At 40.5% G+C, this 26,626-nt stretch overlaps 4 protein-coding genes across 8 annotated transcripts in view; 2 read left to right on the top strand and 2 right to left on the bottom strand.

Moving 5' to 3' along the window:
- Positions 1-1,164, bottom strand: part of LOC148064426 (uncharacterized) — an 80,374-nt gene extending 79,210 nt beyond the window's left edge. For all 4 annotated transcript variants that reach the window (XM_087809572.1, XM_087809573.1, XM_087809571.1 and 1 more), the window contains exon 1: positions 1,031-1,164. In XM_087809572.1, the coding sequence (XP_087665698.1) occupies positions 1,031-1,153 (123 nt within the window). In that variant the 5' untranslated portion in view covers positions 1,154-1,164. The remainder of the gene's footprint in view (positions 1-1,030) is intronic.
- Positions 1,165-7,355: 6,191 nt separating this feature from the next.
- Positions 7,356-12,159, top strand: LOC148064431 (dehydrogenase/reductase SDR family member 7C-B-like). Of its 2 annotated transcripts, XM_087809271.1 has the most exons (8): positions 7,356-7,411; positions 8,209-8,272; positions 9,678-9,855; positions 9,920-10,032; positions 10,090-10,300; positions 10,370-10,462; positions 11,627-11,776; positions 11,844-12,159. In XM_087809271.1, exons 2-8 carry the CDS (start codon positions 8,222-8,224, stop codon positions 12,047-12,049), a joined length of 1,002 nt encoding a protein of 333 aa, XP_087665397.1. In that variant the 5' UTR covers positions 7,356-7,411; positions 8,209-8,221; the 3' UTR covers positions 12,050-12,159. The 2 variants fall into 2 exon arrangements, with proteins under 2 accessions (XP_087665397.1, XP_087665396.1); XM_087809270.1 differs by having other exon boundaries at positions 9,920-10,300.
- A 219-nt stretch (positions 12,160-12,378) lies between these two features.
- Positions 12,379-13,975, top strand: LOC148064432 (protein NATD1-like). Its single transcript, XM_087809203.1, has 3 exons — positions 12,379-12,567; positions 13,403-13,521; positions 13,592-13,975. The coding sequence occupies exons 1-3, from the start codon at positions 12,417-12,419 to the stop codon at positions 13,709-13,711; spliced, it is 390 nt and encodes a 129-aa protein (XP_087665329.1). The 5' UTR covers positions 12,379-12,416; the 3' UTR covers positions 13,712-13,975.
- Positions 13,976-14,040: 65 nt separating this feature from the next.
- Positions 14,041-24,786, bottom strand: LOC148064433 (germ cell-specific gene 1-like protein). The gene is made up of 5 exons (XM_087809204.1): positions 24,471-24,786; positions 20,573-20,620; positions 18,339-18,491; positions 15,200-15,311; positions 14,041-14,468 (listed from the first exon to the last, which is right to left on the bottom strand). The coding sequence occupies exons 1-5, from the start codon at positions 24,772-24,774 to the stop codon at positions 14,171-14,173; spliced, it is 915 nt and encodes a 304-aa protein (XP_087665330.1). The 5' UTR covers positions 24,775-24,786; the 3' UTR covers positions 14,041-14,170.
- Between the last annotated feature and the right edge of the window lie 1,840 nt (positions 24,787-26,626).

Here is a 26,626-nt window from a genome sequence, read left to right on the forward strand (position 1 = left end):
AGGCATGTGGGAGGACGACGCGATCCTGCCTGACATCACCTCCGTGTTCCAGGGCAGCCATGATGTGTTTCAGAGCAGCTTCACAACAACTAAACTATCAGGTTTTTATTCACATTCACCAGTCAAATCAATGGTTTTAACTTACGTTTATCTTCCTTAAACCACAACCTTACGTTTATACTGTCCATCCGTTTGGAATTTTGATTGTGTTTAACTTCTCATTTCTGTTTGAGAAATAAAGTGAATAAAAGCGAACGTGTAGTTAAGAATAAGAAAGAAAAAGGTTGAATCCACAGTTAGTGAATGTGTTTTAAATCTTCTTCTGAAACTTCTTCTTAAGATTTTATAAACATTTGTTTTACTTCACTGGGAACAAAAGTAGAAACAAAAAGTCTGTGTTTTAATCCTTAACACTTAATAAAGAAGTGTTTACATCAATGTTTATAAATTTATTTTGAAAATAAGATTAGTTTTTATTGAGAAATGTTTTGTTTTTTTTAAGTATCTTTGTTTTAATCCTTAATCCCTTTAAATAAAGTACTGTTTAAATCAACTTTTCATTAGTTTTTTTCAAGTAAACATGTGTTTAAATCAATGTTCTTGTGAAACAAAATAAGATTATTTTTTACTAACTTGACTGTGAAATGTTTTCTCTTTGGAAAGTAAAACTGAAAAATATGATAAATATATAACAACCACCTATAAAAGTATCTTTTAAAACAATGTTTTGCTTTTTTCCTGGAACTTATTTTACAATTAAAACACAGTTAACATCAAATGCTAATAACAAGTTAGCTTTTTAACTAGTTTTACGTACTTTATTTCAGAATAACTGTTTAACTCGGTTAATTCATCTTTCTTTTTTGTTTATATATCAAATTTTATTTTAGAAAAACAATAATTAAAACACAAAGGAAGGAAGTAAAACACATTTTTTCCAGATTAAACTCCCCAACAGATGCTAATGACGAGCCACCGTTAGCTCCACTAGCGTCGCGTCTATGACGTAGAAGATGAAAATGTCACCAACCTTCTCCATGTCGTGGTCTCCGAGCAGATGGAGCTCGCGGGGCTTGAAGCAGTTCTGACATCTGCTCTTGTTGAAGATGTTCTCCTGGAACTTGTTGCAGCAGCAGCTCCTGTCTGCGGACATGTTGGGCTCCTCGTGACCCGCGCGGGTCTGACTCTCATCTGTCAAACTGCGTCTGTTGACGCCCGTCGTCATGGTCAACGCCTGCGACACGAGTATCCGGTCGCGGCCTGACACAATAAAAGCACGGGCGGAAGTCACATCCAACATTCACGACACCTGTGCCGTCGTTTGTGTTGAAGTATTCGGATGTTTATTATCTTAACTAGCAGGTTAATCTAGAAACAATAGAGAAACAATGAAACAATGAAATTCAAATAATTTCATCTTTTAAAAAAAAAAAAATCCTTATTATTATTTTATTTGTTATTTTCTTAAACCGGCAGCATGTGAACAATTTTAAATATACTAACCTGTAAATAATAAATAATTGAGCCTAGTTTGAGTCCATTGTTGTCGATTTTTTTACTTTTAAATAAATTAAACTTTAACTTTAGCAACATTTTGATATATTTTAAGACTAATTTAGCAAAATAACCTTATTTAATCTGGAAAGTAAAATAATCTATTGTTTCTCCATCTATAAAATCTAATAATCTGATATTAAAATTTCAAATTGATCATTTAAATCTATATTTCTTCTTCAACAAACTCATTTTAAATGTATTTTTGATTGATATCAACGTGTTTGTACCAATACATGACTTTATTTGTCAGTTTATTCATTAGAAATACATATAATACTACCTGCAAGGAAACATTAAAACATGTTTTAATAAAGTATGTGGATCTATTTACACGAAGAAGCAGATGAAGATGGTAGTAAATAGTGTTTCTCTGCATCCAAACTGACCACTAGGTGGAGACAAATCCAATTATATGGTAGTAAAGGAATTCATAAATTGTAGAAGAAAAAGACTAAAGTAATTATAAAAAAATAATTCATTTAATATTATGAAATAATACAATTATAAATACATTAAAGAAAATACATTTTAAAGTATTAATTTACGTTGTAAAAAATATTTATTGCCAGGGTGAGGAAGGAAACCCAGGAGCAGAAAGTTTCTGTTCGTCAAAACTTGACAGTTCTATCAGGAGCAGACAATAACAATCAGCAGGAGAACACAAGACAGGTGAAGACAATAACAATCAGCAGGAGAACACAAGACAGGTGAAGACAATAACTAATCAGCAGGAGAACACAAGACAGGTGAAGACAATAACAATCAGCAGGAGAACACAAGACAGGTGAAGACAATAACTAATCAGCAGGAGAACACAAGACAGGTGAAGACAATAACAATCAGCAGGAGAACACAAGACAGGTGAAGACAATAACAATCAGCAGGAGAACACAAGACAGGTGAAGACAATAACTAATCAGCAGGAGAACACAAGACAGGTGAAGACAATAACAATCAGCAGGAGAACACAAGACAGGTGAAGACAATAACTAATCAGCAGGAGAACACAAGACAGGTGAAGACAATAACAATCAGCAGGAGAACACAAGACAGGTGAAGACAATAACAATCAGCAGGAGAACACAAGACAGGTGAAGACAATAACTAATCAGCAGGAGAACACAAGACAGGTGAAGACAATAACAATCAGCAGGAGAACACAAGACAGGTGATGACAATAACTAATCAGCAGGAGAACACAAGGCAGGTGAAGACAATAACAATCAGCAGGAGAACACAAGACAGGTGAAGACAATAACAATCAGCAGGAGAACACAAGACAGGTGAAGACAATAACAATCAGCAGGAGAACACAAGACAGGTGAAGACAATAACTAATCAGCAGGAGAACACAAGACAGGTGAAGACAATAACAATCAGCAGGAGAACACAAGACAGGTGAAGACAATAACAATCAGCAGGAGAACACAAAACAGGTGAAGACAATAACAATCAGCAGGAGAACACAAGACCAGGTGAAGACAATAACAATCAGCAGGAGAACACAAGACAGGTGAAGACAATAACAATCAGCAGGAGAACACAAGACCAGGTGAAGATAATAACTAATCAGCAGGAGAACACAAGGCCAGGTGAAGACAATAACAATCAGCAGGAGAACACAAGACAGGTGAAGACAATAACAATCAGCAGGAGAACACAAAACAGGTGAAGACAATAACAATCAGCAGGAGAACACAAGACCAGGTGAAGACAATAACAATCAGCAGGAGAACACAAGACAGGTGAAGACAATAACAATCAGCAGGAGAACACAAGACCAGGTGAAGATAATAACTAATCAGCAGGAGAACACAAGACAGGTGAAGACAATAACAATCATCAGGAGAACACAAGACAGGTGAAGACAATAACAATCAGCAGGAGAACACAAGACAGGTGAAGACAATAACAATCAGCAGGAGAACACAAGACAGGTGAAGACAATAACAATCAGCAGGAGAACACAAGACAGGTGAAGACAATAACAATCAGCAGGAGAACACAAGACAGGTGAAGACAATAACAATCAGCAGGAGAACACAAGACAGGTGAAGACAATAACAATCAGCAGGAGAACACAAGACAGGTGAAGACAATAACAATCATCAGGAGAACACAAGACAGGTGAAGACAATAACAATCAGCAGGAGAACACAAGACAGGTGAAGACAATAACTAATCAGCAGGAGAACACAAGACAGGTGAAGACAATAACAATCAGCAGGAGAACACAAGACAGGTGAAGACAACAACAATCAGCAGGAGAACACAATACCAGGTGAAGACAATAACAATCAGCAGGAGAACACAAGACAGGTGAAGACAATAACAATCAGCAGGAGAACACAAGACAGGTGAAGACAATAACAATCAGCAGGAGAACACAAGACAGGTGAAGACAATAACAATCAGCAGGAGAACACAAGACAGGTGGAGACAATAACTAATCAGCAGGAGAACACAAGACAGGTGAAGACAATAACAATCAGCAGGAGAACACAAGACAGGTGAAGACAATAACAATCAGCAAGAGAACACAAGGCCAGGTGAAGACAATAACAATCAGCAGGAGAACACAAGACCAGGTGAAGACAATAACAATCAGCAGGAGAACACAAGACAGGTGAAGACAATAACTAATCAGCAGGAGAACACAAGACCAGGTAAAGACAATAACAATCAGCAGGAGAACACAAGACAGGTGAAGACAATAACAATCAGCAGGAGAACACAAGACAGGTGAAGACAATAACAATCAGCAGGAGAACGCACGACAGGTGAAGACAATAACAATCAGCAGGAGAACACAAGACAGGTGAAGACAATAACAATCAGCAGGAGAACACAAGACCAGGTGAAGACAATAACAATCAGCAGGAGAACACAAGACAGGTGAAGACAATAACAATCAGCAGGAGAACACAAGACAGGTGAAGACAATAACAATCAGCAGGAGAACACAAGACCAGGTGAAGATAATAACCAATCAGCAGGAGAACACAAGACAGGTGAAGACAATAACAATCAGCAGGAGAACACAAGACAGGTGAAGACAATAACAATCAGCAGGAGAACACAAGACAGGTGAAGACAATAACAATCAGCAGGAGAACACAAGACAGGTGAAGACAATAACAATCAGCAGGAGAACACAAGACAGGTGAAGACAATAACAATCATCAGGAGAACACAAGACAGGTGAAGACAATAACAATCAGCAGGAGAACACAAGACAGGTGAAGACAATAACTAATCAGCAGGAGAACACAAGACAGGTGAAGACAATAACAATCAGCAGGAGAACACAAGACAGGTGAAGACAACAACAATCAGCAGGAGAACACAAGACCAGGTGAAGACAATAACAATCAGCAGGAGAACACAAGACAGGTGAAGACAATAACAATCAGCAGGAGAACACAAGACAGGTGAAGACAATAACAATCAGCAGGAGAACACAAGACAGGTGAAGACAATAACAATCAGCAGGAGAACAAAAGACAGGTGAAGACAACAACAATCAGCAGGAGAACACAAGACCAGGTGAAGACAATAACAATCAGCAGGAGAACACAAGACAGGTGAAGACAATAACAATCAGCAGGAGAACACACGACAGGTGAAGACAATAACAATCAGCAGGAGAACACAAGACAGGTGAAGACAATAACAATCAGCAGGAGAACACAAGACAGGTGAAGACAATAACAATCAGCAGGAGAACACAAGACAGGTGAAGACAATAACTAATCAGCAGGAGAACACAAGACAGGTGAAGACAATAACTAATCAGCAGGAGAACACAAGACAGGTGAAGACAATAACAATCAGCAGGAGAACACAAGACAGGTGAAGACAATAACAATCAGCAAGAGAACACAAGGCCAGGTGAAGACAATAACAATCAGCAGGAGAACACAAGACAGGTGAAGACAATAACAATCAGCAGGAGAACACAAGACAGGTGAAGACAATAACAATCAGCAAGAGAACACAAGGCCAGGTGAAGACAATAACAATCAGCAGGAGAACACAAGACAGGTGAAGACAATAACAATCAGCAGGAGAACACAAGACCAGGTGAAGACAATAACAATCAGCAGGAGAACACAAGACAGGTGAAGACAATAACTAATCAGCAGGAGAACACAAGACAAGTGAAGACAATAACTAATCAGCAGGAGAACACAAGACAAGTGAAGACAATAACTAATCAGCAGGAGAACACAAGACAGGTGAAGACAATAACAATCAGCAGGGGGAGGGGCCGGAAAGGAAACTCACAGACACAGAAGGGAGCAGGTTTCAAAATAAATACAGGAAACAATAAGAAAGACACAAAAGACATAACATTAATTTAATATAAATAAATAAAAGGTAAATTTATTCTTTCAAAATTCGAAAAAATAATAATGGTTCACACATAATATATTTTATCTTTTTAAATAAAACACATCAAATAATCAACCTTGAACCAGAGGCAACACAAGGGATAACCTCAGACACATTTGTTTTCAGGCCTCCGGGTTACCTTGACCCAGAGGCAACACCAGGGATAACCTCAGACACATGTGTTTTCAGGCCTCCGGGTCACCTTGACCCAGAGACAACACAAGGGATAACCTCAGACACATTTGTTTTCAGGCCTCCGGGTCACCTTGACCCTGAGGCAACACCAGGGATAACCTCAGACACATGTGTTTTCAGGCCTCCGGGTCACCTTGACCCAGAGACAACACAAGGTATAACCTCAGACACATTTGTTTTCAGGCCTCCGGGTCACCTTGACCCAGAGGCAACACCAGGGATAACCTCAGACACATGTGTTTTCAGGCCTCCGGGTCACCTTGACCCAGAGACAACACAAGGGATAACCTCAGACACATGTGTTTTCAGGCCTCCGGGTCACCTTGACCCAGAGGCAACACCAGGGATAACCTCAGACACATGTGTTTTCAGGCCTCCGGGTCACCTTGACCCAGAGGCAACACCAGGGATAACCTCAGACACATGTGTTTTCAGGCCTCCGGGTCACCTTGACCCAGAGACAACACAAGGGATAACCTCAGACACATGTGTTTTCAGGCCTCCGGGTCACCTTGACCCAGAGGCAACACAAGGGATAACCTCAGACACATTTGTTTTCAGGCCTCCGGGTTACCTTGACCAAGAGGCAACACCAGGGATAACCTCAGACACATTTGTTTTCAGGCCTCCGGGTCACCTTGACCCTGAGGCAACACCAGGGATAACCTCAGACACATTTGTTTTCAGGCCTCCGGGTTACCTTGACCCAGAGGCAACACCAGGGATAACCTCAGACACATGTGTTTTCAGGCCTCCGGGTCACCTTGACCCAGAGACAACACAAGGGATAACCTCAGACACATGTGTTTTCAGGCCTCCGGGTCACCTTGACCCAGAGACAACACAAGGGATAACCTCAGACACATGTGTTTTCAGGCCTCCGGGTCACCTTGACCCAGAGGCAACACCAGGGATAACCTCAGACACATTTGTTTTCAGGTGACCAACGGTAACGTTTCTTAAAGCTCAGTTTTAAAGAATTGTTTTGACTTCATGGCTTGACTTCGTCCAGGTCCTCACTAGACCATCATCGATACTCGAATCCGTGGCCATGGTTCTCAACCGAAAAACTCCCAGTCTCCGAGTCATCCAGAGACTCGTAGCAGAGCCTCGGAGGTGAGAATCTCCAGCAGCTGTCGTCGCAGCAGCTGAACATTCTCCCCTCCTCCAGAACCACTGACCCGCCGGCTATAAAAAGAGCTCGGATCCTGAAGGATCAGCGGGTCGAGAGCTGCTGCCACTTCTCCAGGAGATCCAGCTCCAGGTAAGTCTCACCTATTGCTCGTCCCGGGAGGATTTTTCTTCACTTCCACCGTGAAGTCCCTGGGAGGAGGTTCTGGGACCAGGAAGTGGATCCGTGTTTATATTTAGAGAGTTGATGCCAGGTGGTGTCCGTGGAATAATGTGAGCGTCTGACGCCAGAGACTCGTGTTTAAATCTAACATGACGACAATATTATTGATTATGGAAGTTAATGTGCGACGTCACACTTTAATATTCATTTTAAAAACGTCAAAAACAGACTTAAAACTTAAAAAACTCACATTGCTGTCTTTTTGTTTTTATATGCATGAAGTAACTCACGAGTAAAAACTGTAATGTGAAAACTATTTTTTTTTTATAAAAACAACTCAAAAGTTAAATTTCCAAATTAAATGTGAAATATTTCAATGAAAATTTGGTGTAAAATTTTTAAGTGTTAACATCAATCAAAATAACATTTGTTAACATTTGTTTTTTTTTAGATTAAATGTATTTTAAAAAAAAGTTTACATTAATTATTTTTACACAATCAATTTTACACTTCATTCATTCATGAATTGAAAAAAATACCAGCGCTATAGATTTTTATTTTTTTTAGTAAAAATTCAGTGTTAAAAATTCATGTTCAAGGTCCGATGACGCACGTTTACTTCCATATTTAATATTAATATTTAAACTGTAAATTTACCAAAAATATAGAATAAGTTTAAATCCAAATATTAAACTAACACAAAATAAATGATCATTAAAAAAACCTCCAGATTATTGAATCTGAAATAACTTGTGTTTGTGTTCCAGACGTTAAGAGCTAATGCTAAGTGTAGCGACGGACAGCAATGTAACGGCGCCGCAGAGCTTGTGGGTACGAACCTGACCTCGTGGTTCTTCAGCCACAAATACATTAAAAAAAAGTATGTTTGGTTCTTTTAAACATACTTTGACCTTCAGAAACACGTCAGCTAACAAGCTTCATCCCTCATGGCGGCCATGTTTGTTCAGGCTTTTCCTTGATTTTCTCCTGTTGTGTTATCAGTTTTATATTGATCTTTAAAAACTTTATTGAGTATTGTTTAGATTGTTTAAGCGCTTTGTGACCCTGGTCTGGAAAAGCACTATACAAATAAAAATGACTTACTTACTTACTTATGTTTTTGCTCGTCTGCGACGTAGCATTTAGCTTAGCAGACGTTTAACGCAGAAAACAACTTATAAGTAACATATACATTCATAAATATATGACTTACGGTGAGGAAATACAGGTTTTACTAAGTTTAATGTAAAAAGTTTAGTTTTTTAATGTCTTAAGATGCTCAATGTAATAGCAACATGCTAATGTGTTGATGCTAAAATAGATGTAAAATAAGGAAAAATCATTTCCTCCGTATTTTAAATTTGTTTTCATGTTGATATTTAAAGTTAGATTAAAAATATGGTTCAGTTACTTTAGAAACCCAGTATTATTTGACATAAACATACATTTCAACTGTAATAGTTGAAAAATGAAAAAAGCTGTGATGCATTTTAATCACTCTGTTTTTTTTATATTATTGTTATATTTTTATTTATTATATTTTAACTTATTTGGACTTTTGTTCTTGTCTTGACCTATTTTTTAAAATAATTTAAATTTAAAAAACATAAAGCTTAGCAACATTTTGATAAGTTAACGTGCTAACTAGCTTAGCCTTGCTAAGTGTAGCCGCTGTGTCTATTGTTCTGTTGCTCGAACTTTAGGCCAAAATTAAAAAACTTATTTGGTGTGTTTGTACCTTCAAGCGAACCCTTAACACTCCCGGCATCATCTTCATCATCTTCATCATCTTCATCATCTTCATCATCATCATCTTCATCATCTTCATCATCTTCATCTTCATCATCTTCATCATCTTCATCATCATCATCTTCATCATCTTCATCATCTTCATCTTCATCATCTTCATCATCTTCATCATCATCATCTTCATCATCTTCATCATCATCATCTTCATCTTCATCATCTTCATCTTCATCTTCATCTTCATCTTCATCTTCATCTTCATCATCTTCATCATCATCATCTTCATCATCTTCATCATCTTCATGTTCATCATCTTCATCATCTTCATCATCTTCATCATCATCATCATCTTCATCATCTTCATCTTCATCATCTTCATCATCTTCATCATCTTCATCATCTTCCCTTCACCGACTCACCTGGAAACACAAACAAACCCCTTCATCCGTCGCTCCAACATGACTCACATCAACGTGGTTCACGTGTCCAGGACAAGCTTCACGAGATGGACCCGACCTGGACCACCACCGTGCTCCTGGTCCCTTGCGTGGTGGTGTTGACGGCCGGATTCTTCTACGTCTACGGCCTGGTCGCCGGCTTCCTGTCCAAGACGTCCGTCCGCAACAAGGTGGTGGTTCTGTCCGACGCCACGTCCAAGCTCGGGAAAGGTGAGTTCGCAGGTCACGTCACGTGACCCGGAAGCGACGTGACCCACTTTGGACCTCGCTGCAGTGTGTGCGAGCGTGTTCCACAAAGGAGGCGCCAGGTTGATCCTCTGTGGCAAGAGTTGGGACCGACTGGAGGAGCTCGCCGAGGACTTGAGCGGCTCCGCGGACCCCAGCGTGGTGAGTCCGTCCGCGGTCCATGAGTCTTCAGCGCTCCTTCACCTTCCTGCGCCGCAGACGTTCCCGCCCAAGCTGGTGCTGCTGGATTTCGGCGACATGGCGAGTCTGCCCGAGGCCATCGTGGACGTGCTGGAGTGTTACGGGTGTCTGGACGTGATGATCCTCAACAACAGTCTGAAGGTCAAGGCTCCCGCCCAGAACCTGTCGCTGGAGATCGACAAGCTGCTGATGGACAACAACTACTTCGGACCTGCTACTCTGGTGAAAGGTACCGAGTCCGACCAGAACCCTGCGATGGATCTGGCCCTGAGGTGTTCCCACCATCTTCTTTTCTCAGGGGTGCTGCCGTCCATGATGTCCAGGAGGACCGGTCACCTGATCCTGGTCAACAGCATTCAAGGAAAACTTGCCGTGCCTTTCCGTTCCTCTTGTGAGCCCCCGTAACGTTTGGACTTATCCTGATGATTCAGTAGAACTCTTGAGCTTTTATTCATTTAAAATCAACCTTGCGTGACAAACCTCACCGGGTTCAGGCCAGTCCTAACCGCTTCAGGGCAGTTGGTTGGGGGACGGCAGTTGCATTTATTTACATCATAGAATTTTGAAGCTTCCAAAAAAAAAAGTGTAGCAACCAAACAAGAGCTTTTCTCTAGGACTTGATACTAGAGTGATACATCTCAGGAATCAGGGACTCTGATTCTGGTGACTCTGGTGTTGTGATAGTGTACTAACAAGTATATATGTGTAGTATTATCCAGTACTTGACTCTGGTGTTGTGATAGTGTAGTAACAAGTATATATGTGTAGTATTATCCAGTACTTGACTCTGGTGTTGTGATAGTGTAGTAACAAGTATATATGTGTAGTATTATCCAGTACTTGTCTCTGGTGTTGTGATAGTGTAGTAACAAGTATATATGTGTAGTATTGTCCAGTACTTGACTCTGGTGTTGTGATAGTGTAGTAACAAGTATATATGTGTAGTATTATCCAGTACTTGACTCTGGTGTTGTGATAGTGTAGTAAAAAGTATATATGTGTAGTATTGTGCAGTACTTGACTCTGGTGTTGTGATAGTGTACTAGCAAGTATATATGTGTAGTATTGTGCAGTACTTGACTCTGGTGTTGTGATAGTGTAGTAACAAGTATATATGTGTAGTATTATCCAGTACTTGACTCTTGTGTTGTGATAGTTTAGTAACAAGTATATATGTGTAGTATTGTGCAGTACTTGACTCTGGTGTTGTGATAGTGTACTAACAAGTATATATGTGTAGTATTGTCCAGTAGTTGACTCTGGTGTTGTAGTATTTACAGACCACATTACTCTTGAAGAAGTCGTAACTACTTTCAATTGTTTTAAAACTGAAATATGTCCAAACATCATCTTTAAAAGCTGCTGGAGTCGACTGTATCCTCTCGTCCTCAGTCATCACCAGGATCAATTTTAATTGTGATATTTTCTTACACCCTAACTTGGGAGCCTTCAGGGATAACTCTAAAATGTTGCAATTACACTTTTCTAACCCTGGGGGGAGCCAGAAACAAACATGCTCAATCTCCCGTAGCTTATCGTGTTTCTTGTCGTCCAGACGCAGCTTCCAAACACGCCGTCCAGGCTTTCTTCGACTGTCTGAGGGCAGAGGTGGAGGAGTTCAACATCTCGGTCAGCACCATCAACCACACCTTCATCAGCGCCTCGGACTCCACCAGGACCTCCAGCCGCAAGTCGTTCTGGTCCCGTAAGGAAGTCCCCGATGATGACGCTTGAACAGATATAAACGTGACGTCGCCCACTCTCGCCCGCAGTGTTCTACATCATGAAGCCTCTCGGCGTGTCTCCGGACGAGGCCGCCGCCGAGATCGCCAAGACCTTGAGCAACAAGAGGAAGGAGGTGGTGATCGCTCCGACGCTTCCCAAGGTGGCCATCTACGCTCGCTCCTTCTGCCCGGACTTCTTCTTCGCTCTCATGGCCGCCGGGGTCGACCACGGAAACGTGTCAGTGTCCTCGTGAGGTCACTTCCTGTCCGGTGTCCTTCGTCTGCTAGTGTGGGTTTCCTCCAGTTTCCTCCCAGAGTCCAAAGTGTTGTTCTAGAATGTTATGGACTAGAGATCTTTCCAGGGTGTCCCTTGCAACAATACTTTTAGATTTTAACTAACAAAGTAAAACATATTGTACATGTTCAGTTTGGATTTTAAGTCAGTTGTGACTATAGTAATAAAATGTATCTCAGAAAATAAAGAATACACGATGAATTAAATGTTGTTTTCATAGACTTGTTGTTCTTCAAGGTGGTATAAATCGCCTGCGTGTTTGGCTCCCTCTAGTGGGCGTCCCTGAAGTTCACGACGAGTCATGCTTGTTTGTCTTTTCCCAACAAATGGCTCTTAAAATACTCTCTCGACTGCCGGGGTTCGCGTTAAAGTCGAGGCTCTGTCCTGCCAGACTCATGGCGCGGAGCTGCAGCGGCCTGACGGTGGAGCACGACCGTCTGAACCATCGGTTCTCGGTCTCTCCGGGCAGCGGTGAAGGTGAGATCGGGGCAGCCGAGTGTCGAGCTCTGACGCGCGGATAAACGTTCACGCGAGGCCGAGGTCTCGTCGCGGCCTGTGGTGACCGTTCACCAGGGTTATGACACGTAACCTTGGGTGCGTTTTAATAAGAACTTTTCACTCATAAAGGGTTATTTGGCATTTATGGTATTATTTTCGAATATTAACATAAGAAAACACGTTTATACATTTTGGTAAATACTTCTAAATCAGTCTAGTATTAGTAAGTAAGTCATTTGTGTTTATATAGCGCTTTTCCAGACCAGGTAGTTATTGTCTTGTTATACTTTTCTAATATATTTAGTTTAATTATATTTGTGATGTGTCATTTTACCTTATTTATATTGTATTTATTATTTTTTTTATAGTTTATAATTATCTTTATTATTGTTCGTGTTATTGTTGTTTTGAACATGTTGTTTATAACATTTTAATTGTATGGATAGATAATAATAATAATCTCTATTTATATAGCGCCTTTATTTGTAATTGTAAAAAATATAAAACAATCCAATGTTTTTTCCCCCTTTAGTATCGTTAAATGAAATTAATTTTACATTTAAATACAATAAATAGAGCTCAAAGCTTTTTTTTACTTAATTTTCCCATCATATTAAATTATTTTTTGTTCCTTTCTTCTTTTGGCTTTGATGCATAAGACTCACAGTATATCATTTGGCCCCTGACGAAAAAACTTACATAACTTATAGTAATAACTACAATAAAACTGACTGTTAATATAAAAAGATCAACTTTTTTCACCTACAAATTCTATTTTCCTTCCTTTACTGCGGCCCCTGTCGTCCCTCCTCAGGGCCCCGGGACCAGGCCGTGCTGCTCTACAGGTTCACAGCAGACAAGCAGGTGGACCTCATGTCCACGTTCGTCCCGGAGACCTTCCGGGGTCAAGGTGTGGCGGCGCTGCTTTCAAAGGTCAACATTTTTATTCATCTTTGTGTGATGGTTTGAACCGATCATGAATGTATTCTGTCACCTGGTTCAGGCCGCCCTGGACTTCCTGGCCGAGGAGGACCTGAAGGCTCGCGTGTCCTGCTGGTACATCAAGAAGTTCATGGATGAGAATCCTCAACACGACTACAAAGATCTGCTGCTCCAGGACTGAGACTTGAGGCGTCGCCGTGGAAACCTACCTCCAGCTCTGCACACTCGACTCACACGGAAGCTGAAGGAACACTTTAATTCTACAAGGACAGCGTTTCTTCTAAACAGGAAGTGAAGTCGTGAAGCCCAGAAGAAAACAAAAGGGATTTGAACACAATCACTGACTGAAATCAATGCCATGTTTTTTATAATCCACACAATTGTAACTAGTTTGAAAGATACTTTTGATTCTGTAAACATTCCATTTGTAATTAAAGTGTTTAAATGATAACTGTTGGTCTTCTGGGCGTCACGTGTTATTAACGATAACAGTCGTCAATAAGACACGTTTATTATCAAACATAACAGTCTGGAGAGAAACAAACGTCACGAGCCCTTGTCTGCGTCCGAGCAGGTCATGTGACCGTTATAGGCTCAGGTTTGAAATGTTGAAAAGTGGCCACCAGAGGGCGCCTCGTTCTCAGCAGTATGCCTCCCCCTGCGGGTCGGTGGGGTCGGTGGGGTCGGTGGGGTCGGTCACGTACGCGTCCCCCGTCGGGGGCTTGTGTCCGTTGGCGGGCGGCTCCGGGGGGCCCTCGGCGGTCAGGTACAGGTCCCACATCTGCTCGGGCAGGTCCAGGTCCGCCATCTTCTGCTTGACCAGCAGGCTCTTCTCGATGTTCCGCCGCTTGTACTTGAACTCGATGATGGTCTTGGTGTAGCGGTTCAAGGCCGTCACCGCCGACGCCATGCAGGTGCCGAAGGAGCTCCACGCCAGCCTGTGATTGGATGAAACCCCGGGTAGGATCACAAGAGGTGTGGACTCTTAATGAGGAGGTACTGACCACTGCAAACGCATTTGTCGTAAACAGAAAAAGGATAATAAAAATGTTTTTGACTTCTTTAGAAAGATAGAACTTAATACAAGGATTTAAAATGTGTTTATTTCATGAAAATTGAATTTTAAATGTTGGAATTTTATTATTAAAATTTAAGCATTAAAGTATTTTTGTAAGAATTAAATTCTACTGTATCATTTGTATATTAAGAAGATTTAATAATATAATAATAAAGATTTAATTAGTTTTTTAAATAATTTAATTATATTATTTAAATATTTCTAAGGAATCATTTTCTTTTTACACATATTCCAATGATTCATAGTATTTATTTTCACTATTACTCCCGTGTTTTTATATTGAATTTAAAATACTATGAAGGAAGAAAAATTGAATTTAAAAAATAGATATTTTTTTACAATTGGAATATCATACTCTATGTGTATAAATATAATTTATTTTGAACATATTCTAAATTCTTTATGTAATTATTACAAATAAACAACCTTTCAATTTACAAATGATTGAATTATATTCTATTAAAATCTTAAAAAAACATTTATTTTAACGTTGAATATCCTCACGACACTGATATTCCTCCATATTTCTGCGCCTTAAAGAAGTTCTTCAGCTTCAGACCATCACTGAACATCTGCACAACAGTCTCTTACGCGTAGGACCAGCTGTAGTCCCAGGTCTTGGGTCTCCAGTCCTCGGGTCCCATGGCCACGCTCAGCTGGAAGATGGTGGTGAACATCATGTGGGCCACCATCCCACAGAGGCCTGCGGGACACAACGAGAAGAACCTGAATCAGAAACATTTCCATCAATATTTCCCCTCTGATCCATCAGCTGACGGAGGTGATCTGCTCGGACGCCGCCCTCCTGTCTCCAGCTGCTCTTCTCGGGATTAACCGGGAACAACAGGGGGGTTGGGAAGCTCTGGAGTGAGGGGGGGGGGGGGGGGGGGGGCTCCTCGCACGACCCAAAACCTCTGGACTCCAATCCGATTAGCGAGCGGCAAATCCTGCGAGGCAGCGAGTGGACGCGTCTCACCGCTGCCGTGTTCTGAGAGACTTTTCCTGCCAGGGTCGCCGTGACCCGCGACCTCGCACACAAGAACCCACGGAACCGTCTGCACGAGACGTCCTGCTGAGACTCGCGTCCTCGTCGTCTCTTTGTCTTGTCGATACAGATGCAGGCGGATTAACGACCTAATCGACTTAAGATCCTTCATCACAGACCAGGAACAGAAGAATAAGAAAAACAACTGATTCCATGTTTTTATTCCTGGATTCAAGGAAACCCTGTGATCCTGGGACACCAGTAGATGCTCAAGGAAACCTGTGATCCTGGGACACCAGTAGATGCTCAAGGAAACCCTGTGATCCTGGGACACCAGTAGAAGCTCAAGGAAACCCTGTGATCCTGGGACACCAGTAGATGCTCAAGGAAACCCTGTGATCCTGGGACACCAGTAGATGCTCAAGGAAACCCTGTGATCCTGGGACACCAGCAGATGCTCAAGGAAACCTGTGATCCTGGGACACCAGTAGATGCTCAAGGAAACCTGTGATCCTGAGACACCAGTAGATGTTCAAGGAAACCCTGTGATCCTGAGACACCAGTAGATGCTCAAGGAAACCCTGTGATCCTGGGACACCAGTAGATGCTCAAGGAAACCCTGTGATCCTGAGACACCAGTAGATGCTCAAGGAAACCCTGTGATCCTGGGACACCAGTAGGTGCTCAAGGAAACCCTGTGATCCTGGGACACCAGTAGATGCTCAAGGAAACCCTGTGATCCTGGGACACCAGTAGATGCTCAAGGAAACCCTGTGATCCTGGGACACCAGTAGGTGCTCAAGGAAACCCTGTGATCCTGGGACACCAGTAGGTGCTCAAGGAAACCCTGTGATCCTGGGACACCAGTAGATGCTCAAGGAAAGCCTGTGATCCTGGGACACCAGTAGATGCTCAAGGAAACCCTGTGATCCTGGGACACCAGTAGATGCTCAAGGAAACCCTGTGATCCTGGGACACCAGTAGATGCTCAAGGAAACCCTGTGATCCTGGGACACCAGTAGATGCTCAAGGAAACCCTGTGATCCTGGGACACCAGTAGATGCTCAAGGAAACCCTGTGATCCTGGGACACCAGTAGATGCTCAAGGAAACCCTGTGATCCTGGGACACCAGTAGATGCTCAAGGAAACCCTGTGATCCTGGGACACCAGTAGATGCTCAAGGAAACCCTGTGATCCTGGGACACCAGTAGATGCTCAAGGAAACCCTGTAATCCTGGGACACCAGTAGATGCTCAAGGAAACCCTGTGATCCTGGGACACCAGTAGATGCTCAAGGAAACCCTGTGATCCTGAGACACCAGTAGATGCTCAAGGAAACCCTGTGATCCTGGGACACCAGTAGATGCTCAAGGAAACCCTGTGATCCTGGGACACCAGTAGATGCTCAAGGAAACCCTGTGATCCTGGGACACAAGTAGATGCTCAAGGAAACCCTGTGATCCTGGGACACCAGTAGATGCTCAAGGAAACCCTGTGATCCTGAGACACCAGTAGATGCTCAAGGAAACCCTGTGATCCTGGGACACCAGTAGATGCTCAAGGAAACCCTGTGATCCTGGGACACCAGTAGATGCTCAAGGAAACCCTGTGATTCTGGGACACCAGTAGATGCTCAAGGAAACCCTGTGATCCTGGGACACCAGTAGATGCTCAAGGAAACCCTGTGATCCTGGGACACCAGTAGATGCTCAAGGAAACCCTGTGATCCTGGGACACCAGTAGATTCTCAGTCTAACAAAGTCTGTCCTCGACTTGACGACTCAGGATAAGACGTATTAACCGCGATATATATATATTTTTTTCTTTAAAAAAAGTGCTTGTTCTTCTGCACGACGTGGCTGCACAGGAGGTCTGGTTCTGAAGAGGATTCAGCCCTAAAGGTCGACGTTAGGGCTGAATATGCATAGTTTTGGATTCAACTCAATGATGGAACTTTTTTTTTTAAAGCATTTTGCTTTGCTTGTCTCGCCTGCAGTTCATACGAAACTCAGAATTCTGAGCCGCTCTAGTAGAAGAACTCACATTTTTCTCCGATCCTTCAAACTCTTCACTGGCTGCCAGTTTCTTTTAGGATCATTTTAAAATTCTGGTTCTTACTTCAGATCTATTCATGGTCAGACCTTCCATCAGTGATCTGATCCAGACTTACACCCCAGCTCGGGCTCTGAGGTCTGTGGATCAGAATCTACTCATGGTTCCTGAACACAAACCGTCGGTTTTAGACTCGTTTTTAAACAGACTTGGATCCTTGTTGTTGTTTTACTGCCGCGTTCTCCATCTTCAGGAATCTCAATATTTGTCCTTCGAACCTTCTATCCATTATTATTCTGCCGCTCGCTCCCTTTATTCCCAGCTTGTTCGAGTGGGAAACCCTGAACAGTCTGTCACAGGAAACACAAAGACACACCATTCACACACACATTTCCCCAAATTCCCGATCAACCTCTGTGTGTGTTTGGGGTGCCTGTCGCGCGCACACACATGTTGAAACATTTATAAACAAAGCAACTATGTCAACAGAAATGCTCGACTTCATCTCCTGCGAGAGGATTATTTCCGTCTCCTCCTCGTCTTCCCCGAGACACGTCTGTTCCATAAATGCCAAAAAAAACGAAACAGCATCTTTGAGACGACAGCGGGGGGTTAGGGTACGTCAGTGGATCAGAGCCAGCAGGCGTAACCATGCCAACCGAGGGTCCCGGGCGAGAGTGGAGGATGTTTACCTGACAGGGCCGTGCACAGGGCGGCGAAGGCACTGAGCTTCAGCTTGTTCATGATGCTGAAGCAGGGACTCTGCTCCAGGATCATCAGGGCGCCGCCCGTGAAGAGCAGCGACAGGTACAGCGTCTCCGCCACGATGCACAGCCACAGCACACCTGGACGGAGAGACCAGGGTTAGTGTTGGTCGTCACACGGAGGACGAGGTCTGCAGGTGGTCGTCGGGTTCGGGAAAAACTAAAAGCTGTGGCGAAGATCAAAGATCAGATTTGGTTTGTCGCCACAGTTTTACTTGTACGAGGAGAGATTAATACAGAACCTTCTTATAAAGGTTTCAGTCTGGAGTATGAACCGTTTCGGTCGCATCTTTATACTGCATCGTAAGTTATTGTTTGTCTGAGAGACAAGAACAAAGTTCACAACCAGGAGAACACAGACCAGAATGGCCTTGAATGCACTTTTTCATTATTTGAACTTTGTTTTTTATATTTGCACTTTGTCATCTTTTGCACTTTTGATTTGATTTTTGCACAATATCTATCTATCCATCCATCCATCTATCATCCATCCGTCAGTCCGTCCGTTCATCCATCCATCTATCTATGGATCCATCCATCCATCCATCTATCTATTTATCTATCTATCTATGGATCCATCCATCCATCCATCCGTCCATCCATCCATCCATCCATCCATCCATCCATCCATCCATCCATCCATCCATCCATCCATCCATCCATCCATCCATCCATCCATCCATCCATCCATCCATCCATCCATCCATCCATCCATCCATCCATCCATCCATCCATCCATCCATCCATCCATCCATCCATCCATCCATCCATCCATCCATCCATCCATCCATCCATCCATCCATCCATCCATCCATCCATCCATCTATCTATCTATCTATCTATCTATCTATCTATCTATCTATCTATCTATCTATCTATCTATCTATCTATCTATCCATCCATCCATCCATCTTTGGATCCATCCATCCATCCATCCATCCATCCATCCATCCATCCATCCATCCATCCATCCATCCATCCATCCATCCATCCATCTATCTATCTATGGATCCATCCATCCATCCATCCATCCATCCATCCATCCATCCATCCATCCATCCATCCATCCATCCATCCATCCATCCATCCATCTATCTATCTATGGATCCATCCATCCATCTATGGATCCATCCATCCATCCATCCATCCATCCATCCATCCATCCATCTATCTATCTATGGATCCATCCATCCATCCATCCATCCATCCATCCATCCATCCATCCATCCATCCATCCATCTATCTATCTATGATCCATCCATCCGTCCGTCCATCCATCCATCCATCCATCTATCCATCCATCCATCCATCCATCCATCCATCTATCTATCTATGGATCCATCCATCCATCCATCCATCCATCCATCCATCCATCCATCTATCTATCTATGATCCATCCATCCGTCCGTCCATCCATCCATCCATCCATCTATCCAGTAAAGACGTGAGTAAACACGGGTATGTGACCAACTAAAACAAGCGATGACGAACATGTTAACTTGTGGTTGATCAAACACCAGCTCAGTAATTGTCCATCAGTGGTAAAAACTCCAACATCTACAAACTTAAAAAAGGAAGGTGAAGAGAAGAGTGAAGTCAAGGTAGAAAAGGTGGACTGAATCAAAAACAAGAGATGTGTAGTTATGTGTTTTTTTTACAACCAATTTTTGTTTTATCTAAATATTCATGATGTCATTGTGACTTCAACACGGTGGTAAGAGGTTCAACTGTACCCCAGACCCCTCATTACTTCAGGGTCAAAGTGACCCGATGGCCATGGAACAAATGTCTTTGAGGTATCTTTGAGGTGTATTCAGACAAAAGCCTTCACCCTTAATATCAACTTATAAGTCTTTGGTTTGACCTTCTATTGTAAGTAAGTAAGTAAGTCATATTTATTTATATAGCGCTTTTCCAGACCAGGGTCACAAAGCGCTTAAACAATCAAAACAATACTCAATAAAGTACATACTTTAAAGATCAAGATAATACTGAGAACAACACAGGAGTTCCAGAAATTCAAGGAAAAGCCTGAACAAATAGAAACGTCTTAAGATGTTTCTTAAAGGAGTCAGTAGATCATCAAGAGCAAACTATTATAACTAGTTAGCAGGTGTTACTGGTGTGAACATGTGACGATGACAGGGGTCATGAACTCGTACCTCGCTCGTGCTCCGGCGCGATTTCAAAAAAGTCCCGGCAGTTGAAACCTGTAATCAAAAGAGCAGGAAGATTAGATTCCACCTCCGGTCGACCCACGAGCGATTATGGAGATGAAGCCGCTCGGCTGCTCAGAGAATCCTCGTCGCTCGGCGTTAATGGAGAGTTTCAGGATCTTCTCCGCAGAAGAAGCGACGTCAACGTGAGCGAGAGTGTTTGGATGAAGTATTAAAGTACTTCACCAGGAGGAGGCAGTGGAGCACGATCTAGCAGCTCCAGTGTTTAAGTGATGATAGCACTGACTCTAGACACCTGGTACCAGAGAAAGTGTTTCAGGATTCTTGGTAAAATAACTCCAGAAAGATCTTCTGGTTTAAGAAACTGTGCACGGCTTGAGCTTGAATGACAGTCGTTTAAATACAATTATGGCCCAGCAGTGAGTTCACAGAGGGGGAGTGAGACAAAGAGAGAGAAGCTTTTCAATTGAAACTCATCGATTGCATTTTAAAAAACTCACACTGAGGTTGAATAAAATATTTAAAAAAAAGGTAGAATTGGGTCCATTTTCAACGACACTATTTCAAATAAATGTGTGGATTCATGTTCTTTGGGGAGTTAGAAGCAGTGGATTATAAATACTGAGAGGAAGAAAGAAAACAAGAGTCATCACAGGTAACTGTGCCTCCATCAGCTCATGAAACACTGAACAAAAGAAAAGCGAAATAAATAAAAAAAATGGACAGAAAAGAAGAGCAGACAAAAATTAAAGCCAACAGAGAGACAGTTAAAAAGTAACAAAGATAAGAGCTAGAAAATAATTGCGAATAAAAGGCAGAATGACAAACAAAAAGAAGGCGCTTTACAAATATACTGTATATTACTTACTAACATAAAGACATTTAACAGAACAAACAGCTAAGAAGACGAACAACTAACAAAAAACAACTAACAAAATGTAAAAACAGCTACAAAGGAAAGGAAGGACTGACTTTCTGAACACTTAAGAAAAATAGCAGCTTACAAAAAGGAACAACTAACGGAAAAAAGTAACGAAAAACAACCAACAAAGAGAAAAACACCTAATAAAATGAAATAACAAAAAACAGCTAAAATTAAAGAACAGCAAACAAAGAAAAAAGTTAACAAAAACAGCTTATAACAAGAAAAACAGCTACAAAGGAAAGGAAGTACTGACTTGGAGACAAGAACAGTTTACAAAAAGAACAGTTAACAAAAAGAACAGTTAACAAAAAGAACAGTTAACAAAAAGAACATTTAACAAAAAGAACAGTTTACAAAAAGAACAGTTAACAAAAAGAACAGTTAACAAAAAAACAGTTAACAAAAAAACAGTTAACAAAAAGAACAGTTAACAAAAAGAACAGTTAACAAAAAGAACAGTTAACAAAAAGAACAGTTAACAAAAAAACAGTTAACAAAAAAAACAGTTAACAAAAAGAACAGTTAACAAAAAGAACAGTTAACAAAAAACAGTTAACAAAAAAACAGTTAACAAAAAAACAGTTAACAAAAAAACAGTTAACAAAAAACAGTTAACAAAAAAACAGTTAACAAAAAGAACAGTTAACAAAAAGAACAGTTAACAAAAAGAACAGTTAACAAAAAACAGTTAACAAAAAAACAGTTAACAAAAAGAACAGTTAACAAAAAGAACAGTTAACAAAAAACAGTTAACAAAAAGAACAGTTAACAAAAAGAACAGTTAACAAAAAGAACAGTTAACAAAAAGAACAGTTAACAAAAAACAGTTAACAAAAAACAGTTAACAAAAAACAGTTAACAAAAAAACAGTTAACAAAAAGAACAGTTAACAAAAAAACAGTTAACAAAAAGAACAGTTAACAAAAAAACAGTTAACAAAAAGAACAGTTAACAAAAATAACAGTTAACAAAAAGAACAGTTTACAAAAAGAACAGTTTACAAAAAGAACAGTTAACAAAAAGAACAGTTAACAAAAAGAACAGTTAACAAAAAAACAGTTAACAAAAAGAACAGTTAACAAAAAAAACAGTTAACAAAAAAAACAGTTAACAAAAAGAACAGTTAACAAAAAAACAGTTAACAAAAAGAACAGTTTACAAAAAGAACAGTTAACAAAAAAACAGTTAACAAAAAGAACAGTTAACAAAAAAACAGTTAACAAAAAGAACAGTTTACAAAAAGAACAGTTAACAAAAAAACAGTTAACAAAAAGAACAGTTAACAAAAAAAACAGTTAACAAAAAGAACAGTTAACAAAAAAACAGTTAACAAAAAGAACAGTTTACAAAAAAACAGTTAACAAAAAGAACAGTTAACAAAAAGAACAGTTAACAAAAAGAACAGTTAACAAAAAGAACAGTTAACAAAAGAACAGTTAACAAAAAGAAGAGTTAACAAAAAGAACAGTTAACAAAAAAACAGTTAACAAAAAGAACAGTTAACAAAAAGAACAGTTAACAAAAAGAACAGTTTACAAAAAGAACAGTTAACAAAAATAACAGTTAACAAAAATAACAGTTAACAAAAAGAACAGTTAACAAAAGAACAGTTAACAAAAAGAACAGTTAACAAAAGAACAGTTAACAAAAAGAACAGTTAACAAAAAACAGTTAACAAAAAGAACAGTTAACAAAAAGAACAGTTAACAAAAAGAACAGTTAACAAAAAGAACAGTTAACAAAAGAACAGTTAACAAAAAGAACAGTTAACAAAAAGAACAGTTAACAAAAAGAACAGTTAACAAAAAGAACAGTTAACAAAAGAACAGTTAACAAAAAGAACAGTTAACAAAAAGAACAGTTAACAAAAAACAACAACAAAAAAACAGTTAACAAAAAAACAGTTAACAAAAAGAACAGTTAACAAAAAGAACAGTTAACAAAAAGAACAGTTAACAAAAGAACAGTTAACAAAAAGAACAGTTAACAAAAAGAACAGTTAACAAAAAGAACAGTTAACAAAAAGAACAGTTAACAAAAGAACAGTTAACAAAAAGAACAGTTAACAAAAAGAACAGTTAACAAAAAGAACAGTTAACAAAAAGAACAGATAACAAAAGAACAGTTAACAAAAAGAACAGTTAACAAAAAGAACAGTTAACAAAAAAACAGTTAACAAAAAGAACAGTTAACAAAAAGAACAGTTAACAAAAAACAGTTAACAAAAAACAGTTAACAAAAAAACAGTTAACAAAAAAACAGTTAACAAAAAGAACAGTTAACAAAAAGATAGTTTAAAAAAAAGAATAAAACAAAAACAACTAACAAAAGGAAAAACCACCGGGGAAACAGCTAATAAAATGAAATAACAAAAACCAGCTCCCAAAAAGAACAGCTAACAAAGACACAAAACTGCATTTAAAATAAAAACAGCTTACAAAAAAACAGTAACAAAACAAGTACAGTTCACTAAAAGAACAGCTAACGAAAAAGAACACCTACAAAAAGTCTAAAAAAAAAACTATATGAAAAAGAACAGTAACAAAAAAAACGTATAAAAAAGAACAGCTACTAAAAAATACAGCCATTGATAAAAGAATAGCTAAAAAAGAACAGCTAAAAAATGACAGTTAAAAGTACAGTTACAGTTCAAAAACACCAACTAAAAAACAAAAGAACAGCTACAAAAGGTGAAAAAACAGAAACGACAGAAGGGAAAAAAAAAGATGATTGTGCCAGAATGTAGTCGATCAACTTGCACGACTGTAACATTTAATCCGGAGATGTTTTTTGACATGTGAGTTAATCTCAGAAGAATTGATCTTGGATTCATGAGGTGAAAGATCATCGAAACACAGCAGATTGTTGAATAATCAACCTTTTCGTTCGACATTAAACACACTTGAATAATAAACCCGTTATAAACCAAGACTGTAAAGAAAGACGTGTCGTTCTCACCGTTCATGTCGGCCGCCTGCTCGCACGAGAAGAAGATCCCCGTGTGGAACTTCCGGAGCAGGAACTTCTCCTCGCCCGTCTCGAAGATGTACTGGACCAGCCGGGTGTCGTTGACGTTGGAGCTGTTGAAGCGGATGCAGAAGGCCTGCTTGACCTTGAGCGGCGGGCCGGTGCAGAAGGGTTTGGCCACCTTCCGGGTCCCCTCGCACCAGTAGCTGGTGGTCACCGCCGACACGGCGAAGGCAAACGCCACGAAGTTGAGCGTGAGCGCCAGCGACGCCCGCCGTCCACGCTCCAGCCTCATGGTCCGGGCCCGGCTGGAGGGGGGGGGGGCAGAACTAATCCTCGCCTTGGGTATGTCACCGCAGAAACATCAAATCATCGTAATCTGAAGGTGGAGACCTCATCTCGCCGTCGACTCGTCCTCCGAGTCTGACCACGCGATGAGTCGGCGGCCGCAAGTCACGTCCGTCACTCCACCCCTTCACACACTCTCCTCGCCAGCATCCCTTACAAATGGCAAATTACACTCCAGACGCCCTCGACACGTTCATTTAGAAAAGATTACCATGATCTCAGATTATAATCCACAAGAAGGCGGTGCTTTTTTTTTCTTTTTTTTTCATCTGCGTGGCACTTCATGCCAAATCTTCCTCTCCGAGAGGAGATATAGGAGTGTGTGTGTGTGTGTGTGTGAGTGTGTGTGTGTGTGTGGGGGTGTGTGCGCGTGTGTGTGTGCCTGTGTGTGTGTGTATGTGTCTGTGTGTGTGTGTATGTGCGTGTGTGTGTGTGTGTGTGCGTGTGTGTGTGTGTGTGTGTGTGTGTGTGTGTGTGTGTGTGTGTGTGTGTATGTGTGAGTGTGTGTGTGTGTGTGTGTGTGAGTGTGTGTGTGTGTGTGTGTGTGTGTGAGTGTGTGTGTGTATGTGTGTGTGTGTGTGTGTATGTGTGTGTGTGTGTGTGTGTGTGTGTGTGTGTGTGTGTGTGTGTGTGTGTGTGTGTGTGTGTGTGTGTGTGTGTGTGTGTGTGTGTGTGTGCGAAGGGAAAATCTTGATCACGGCGGTCATGAGGGATTCAGACGGATGATGAGTTGTTTCCAGCAGTGTGTGAGTGAGATGATGAGCATCTGTCGGGAACATCAGCCTCACGTACGAACATGTTTAGTGCGGACGTGAAACATACGTGATCGTTTTTAATCGGAAAGTCTAGGTTTTTTTATTTTGATGTATTCGTTGTCATTATCTGTATTTTATTTTACAACACGTTCCTTCGTTTCAGATTAATTGGTTAATAGTTATAATCATTTTATCCTCGTTAAGTTATATTTTTAGTTATTGTATGGTTGGTCCGAGTATATAAACAACAACAAACATTTTTATTTTTGTTTAGTGTGTTTGTTGCTCTTTCATTACTGTTCTTTTCTTTTACCATTTTGTCTTGTATGTAGGTTTGTGGAACATATTATTCTAAACATGATACATCAATACATTGAAAAAACCCAAACACATATTTAATGATTTGTTCTGGTCGTAAAAATAATAATTATTCCCTTGATACATGTTTTATACTTAAATCAACTAGAGGTGTGTATTGTCAAGAATATAATATTTATCACGATTCAGGGGCAACGATACAATATATAGTACTACTAGTGATACTGTAGTAACACGTATATATGTGTAGTATTGTCCAGTACTTGACTCTGGTGTTGTGATAGTTGTAGTAACAAGTAAATATGTGTAGTATTGTCCAGTACTTGACTCTGGTGTTGTGATAGTGTAGTAACAAGTATATATGTGTAGTATTGTCCAGTACTTGACTCTGGTGTTGTGATAGTGTAGTAACAAGTATATATGTGTAGTATTGTCCAGTACTTGACTCTGGTGTTGTGATAGTGTAGTAACAAGTATATATGTGTAGTATTGTCCAGTACTTGACTCTGGTGTTGTGATAGTGTAGTAACAAGTATATATGTGTAGTATTGTCCAGTACTCGACTCCGGTGTTGTGATAGTGTAGTAACAAGTATATATATGTGTAGTAATGTCCAGTACTTGACTCTGGTGTTGTGATAGTGTAGTAACAAGTATATATGTGTAGTATTGTCCAGTACTTGACTCTGGTGTTGTGATAGTGTAGTAACAAGTATATATGTGTAGT

Source organism: Callionymus lyra, chromosome 15 (assembly GCF_982586985.1).
Source record: "Callionymus lyra chromosome 15, fCalLyr1.hap1.1, whole genome shotgun sequence".
NCBI lineage: Eukaryota > Metazoa > Chordata > Actinopteri > Syngnathiformes > Callionymidae > Callionymus > Callionymus lyra.

Excerpts from the sequence above, each read along its gene's own strand:
- LOC148064431 (XM_087809270.1), top strand. The coding sequence starts at position 8,222 with ATGCTAAGTGTAGCGACGGACAGCAATGTAACGGCGCCGCAGAGCTTG. Across the intron at positions 10,301-10,369 it reads ACCTGCTACTCTGGTGAAAG|GGGTGCTGCCGTCCATGATG; the intron begins GTACCGAGTCCG and ends TTCTTTTCTCAG. Across the intron at positions 10,463-11,626 it reads CGTGCCTTTCCGTTCCTCTT|ACGCAGCTTCCAAACACGCC; the intron begins GTGAGCCCCCGT and ends CTTGTCGTCCAG.
- LOC148064433 (XM_087809204.1), bottom strand. The coding sequence starts at position 24,774 with ATGAGGCTGGAGCGTGGACGGCGGGCGTCGCTGGCGCTCACGCTCAAC. Across the intron at positions 18,492-20,572 it reads CGCGCCGGAGCACGAGCGAG|GTGTGCTGTGGCTGTGCATC; the intron begins GTACGAGTTCAT and ends CTCTCCGTCCAG. Across the intron at positions 15,312-18,338 it reads CCTGTGCACGGCCCTGTCAG|GCCTCTGTGGGATGGTGGCC; the intron begins GTAAACATCCTC and ends TGTGTCCCGCAG.
- LOC148064432 (XM_087809203.1), top strand. The coding sequence starts at position 12,417 with ATGGCTCTTAAAATACTCTCTCGACTGCCGGGGTTCGCGTTAAAGTCG. Across the intron at positions 12,568-13,402 it reads CTCTCCGGGCAGCGGTGAAG|GGCCCCGGGACCAGGCCGTG; the intron begins GTGAGATCGGGG and ends GTCCCTCCTCAG. Across the intron at positions 13,522-13,591 it reads TGGCGGCGCTGCTTTCAAAG|GCCGCCCTGGACTTCCTGGC; the intron begins GTCAACATTTTT and ends CACCTGGTTCAG.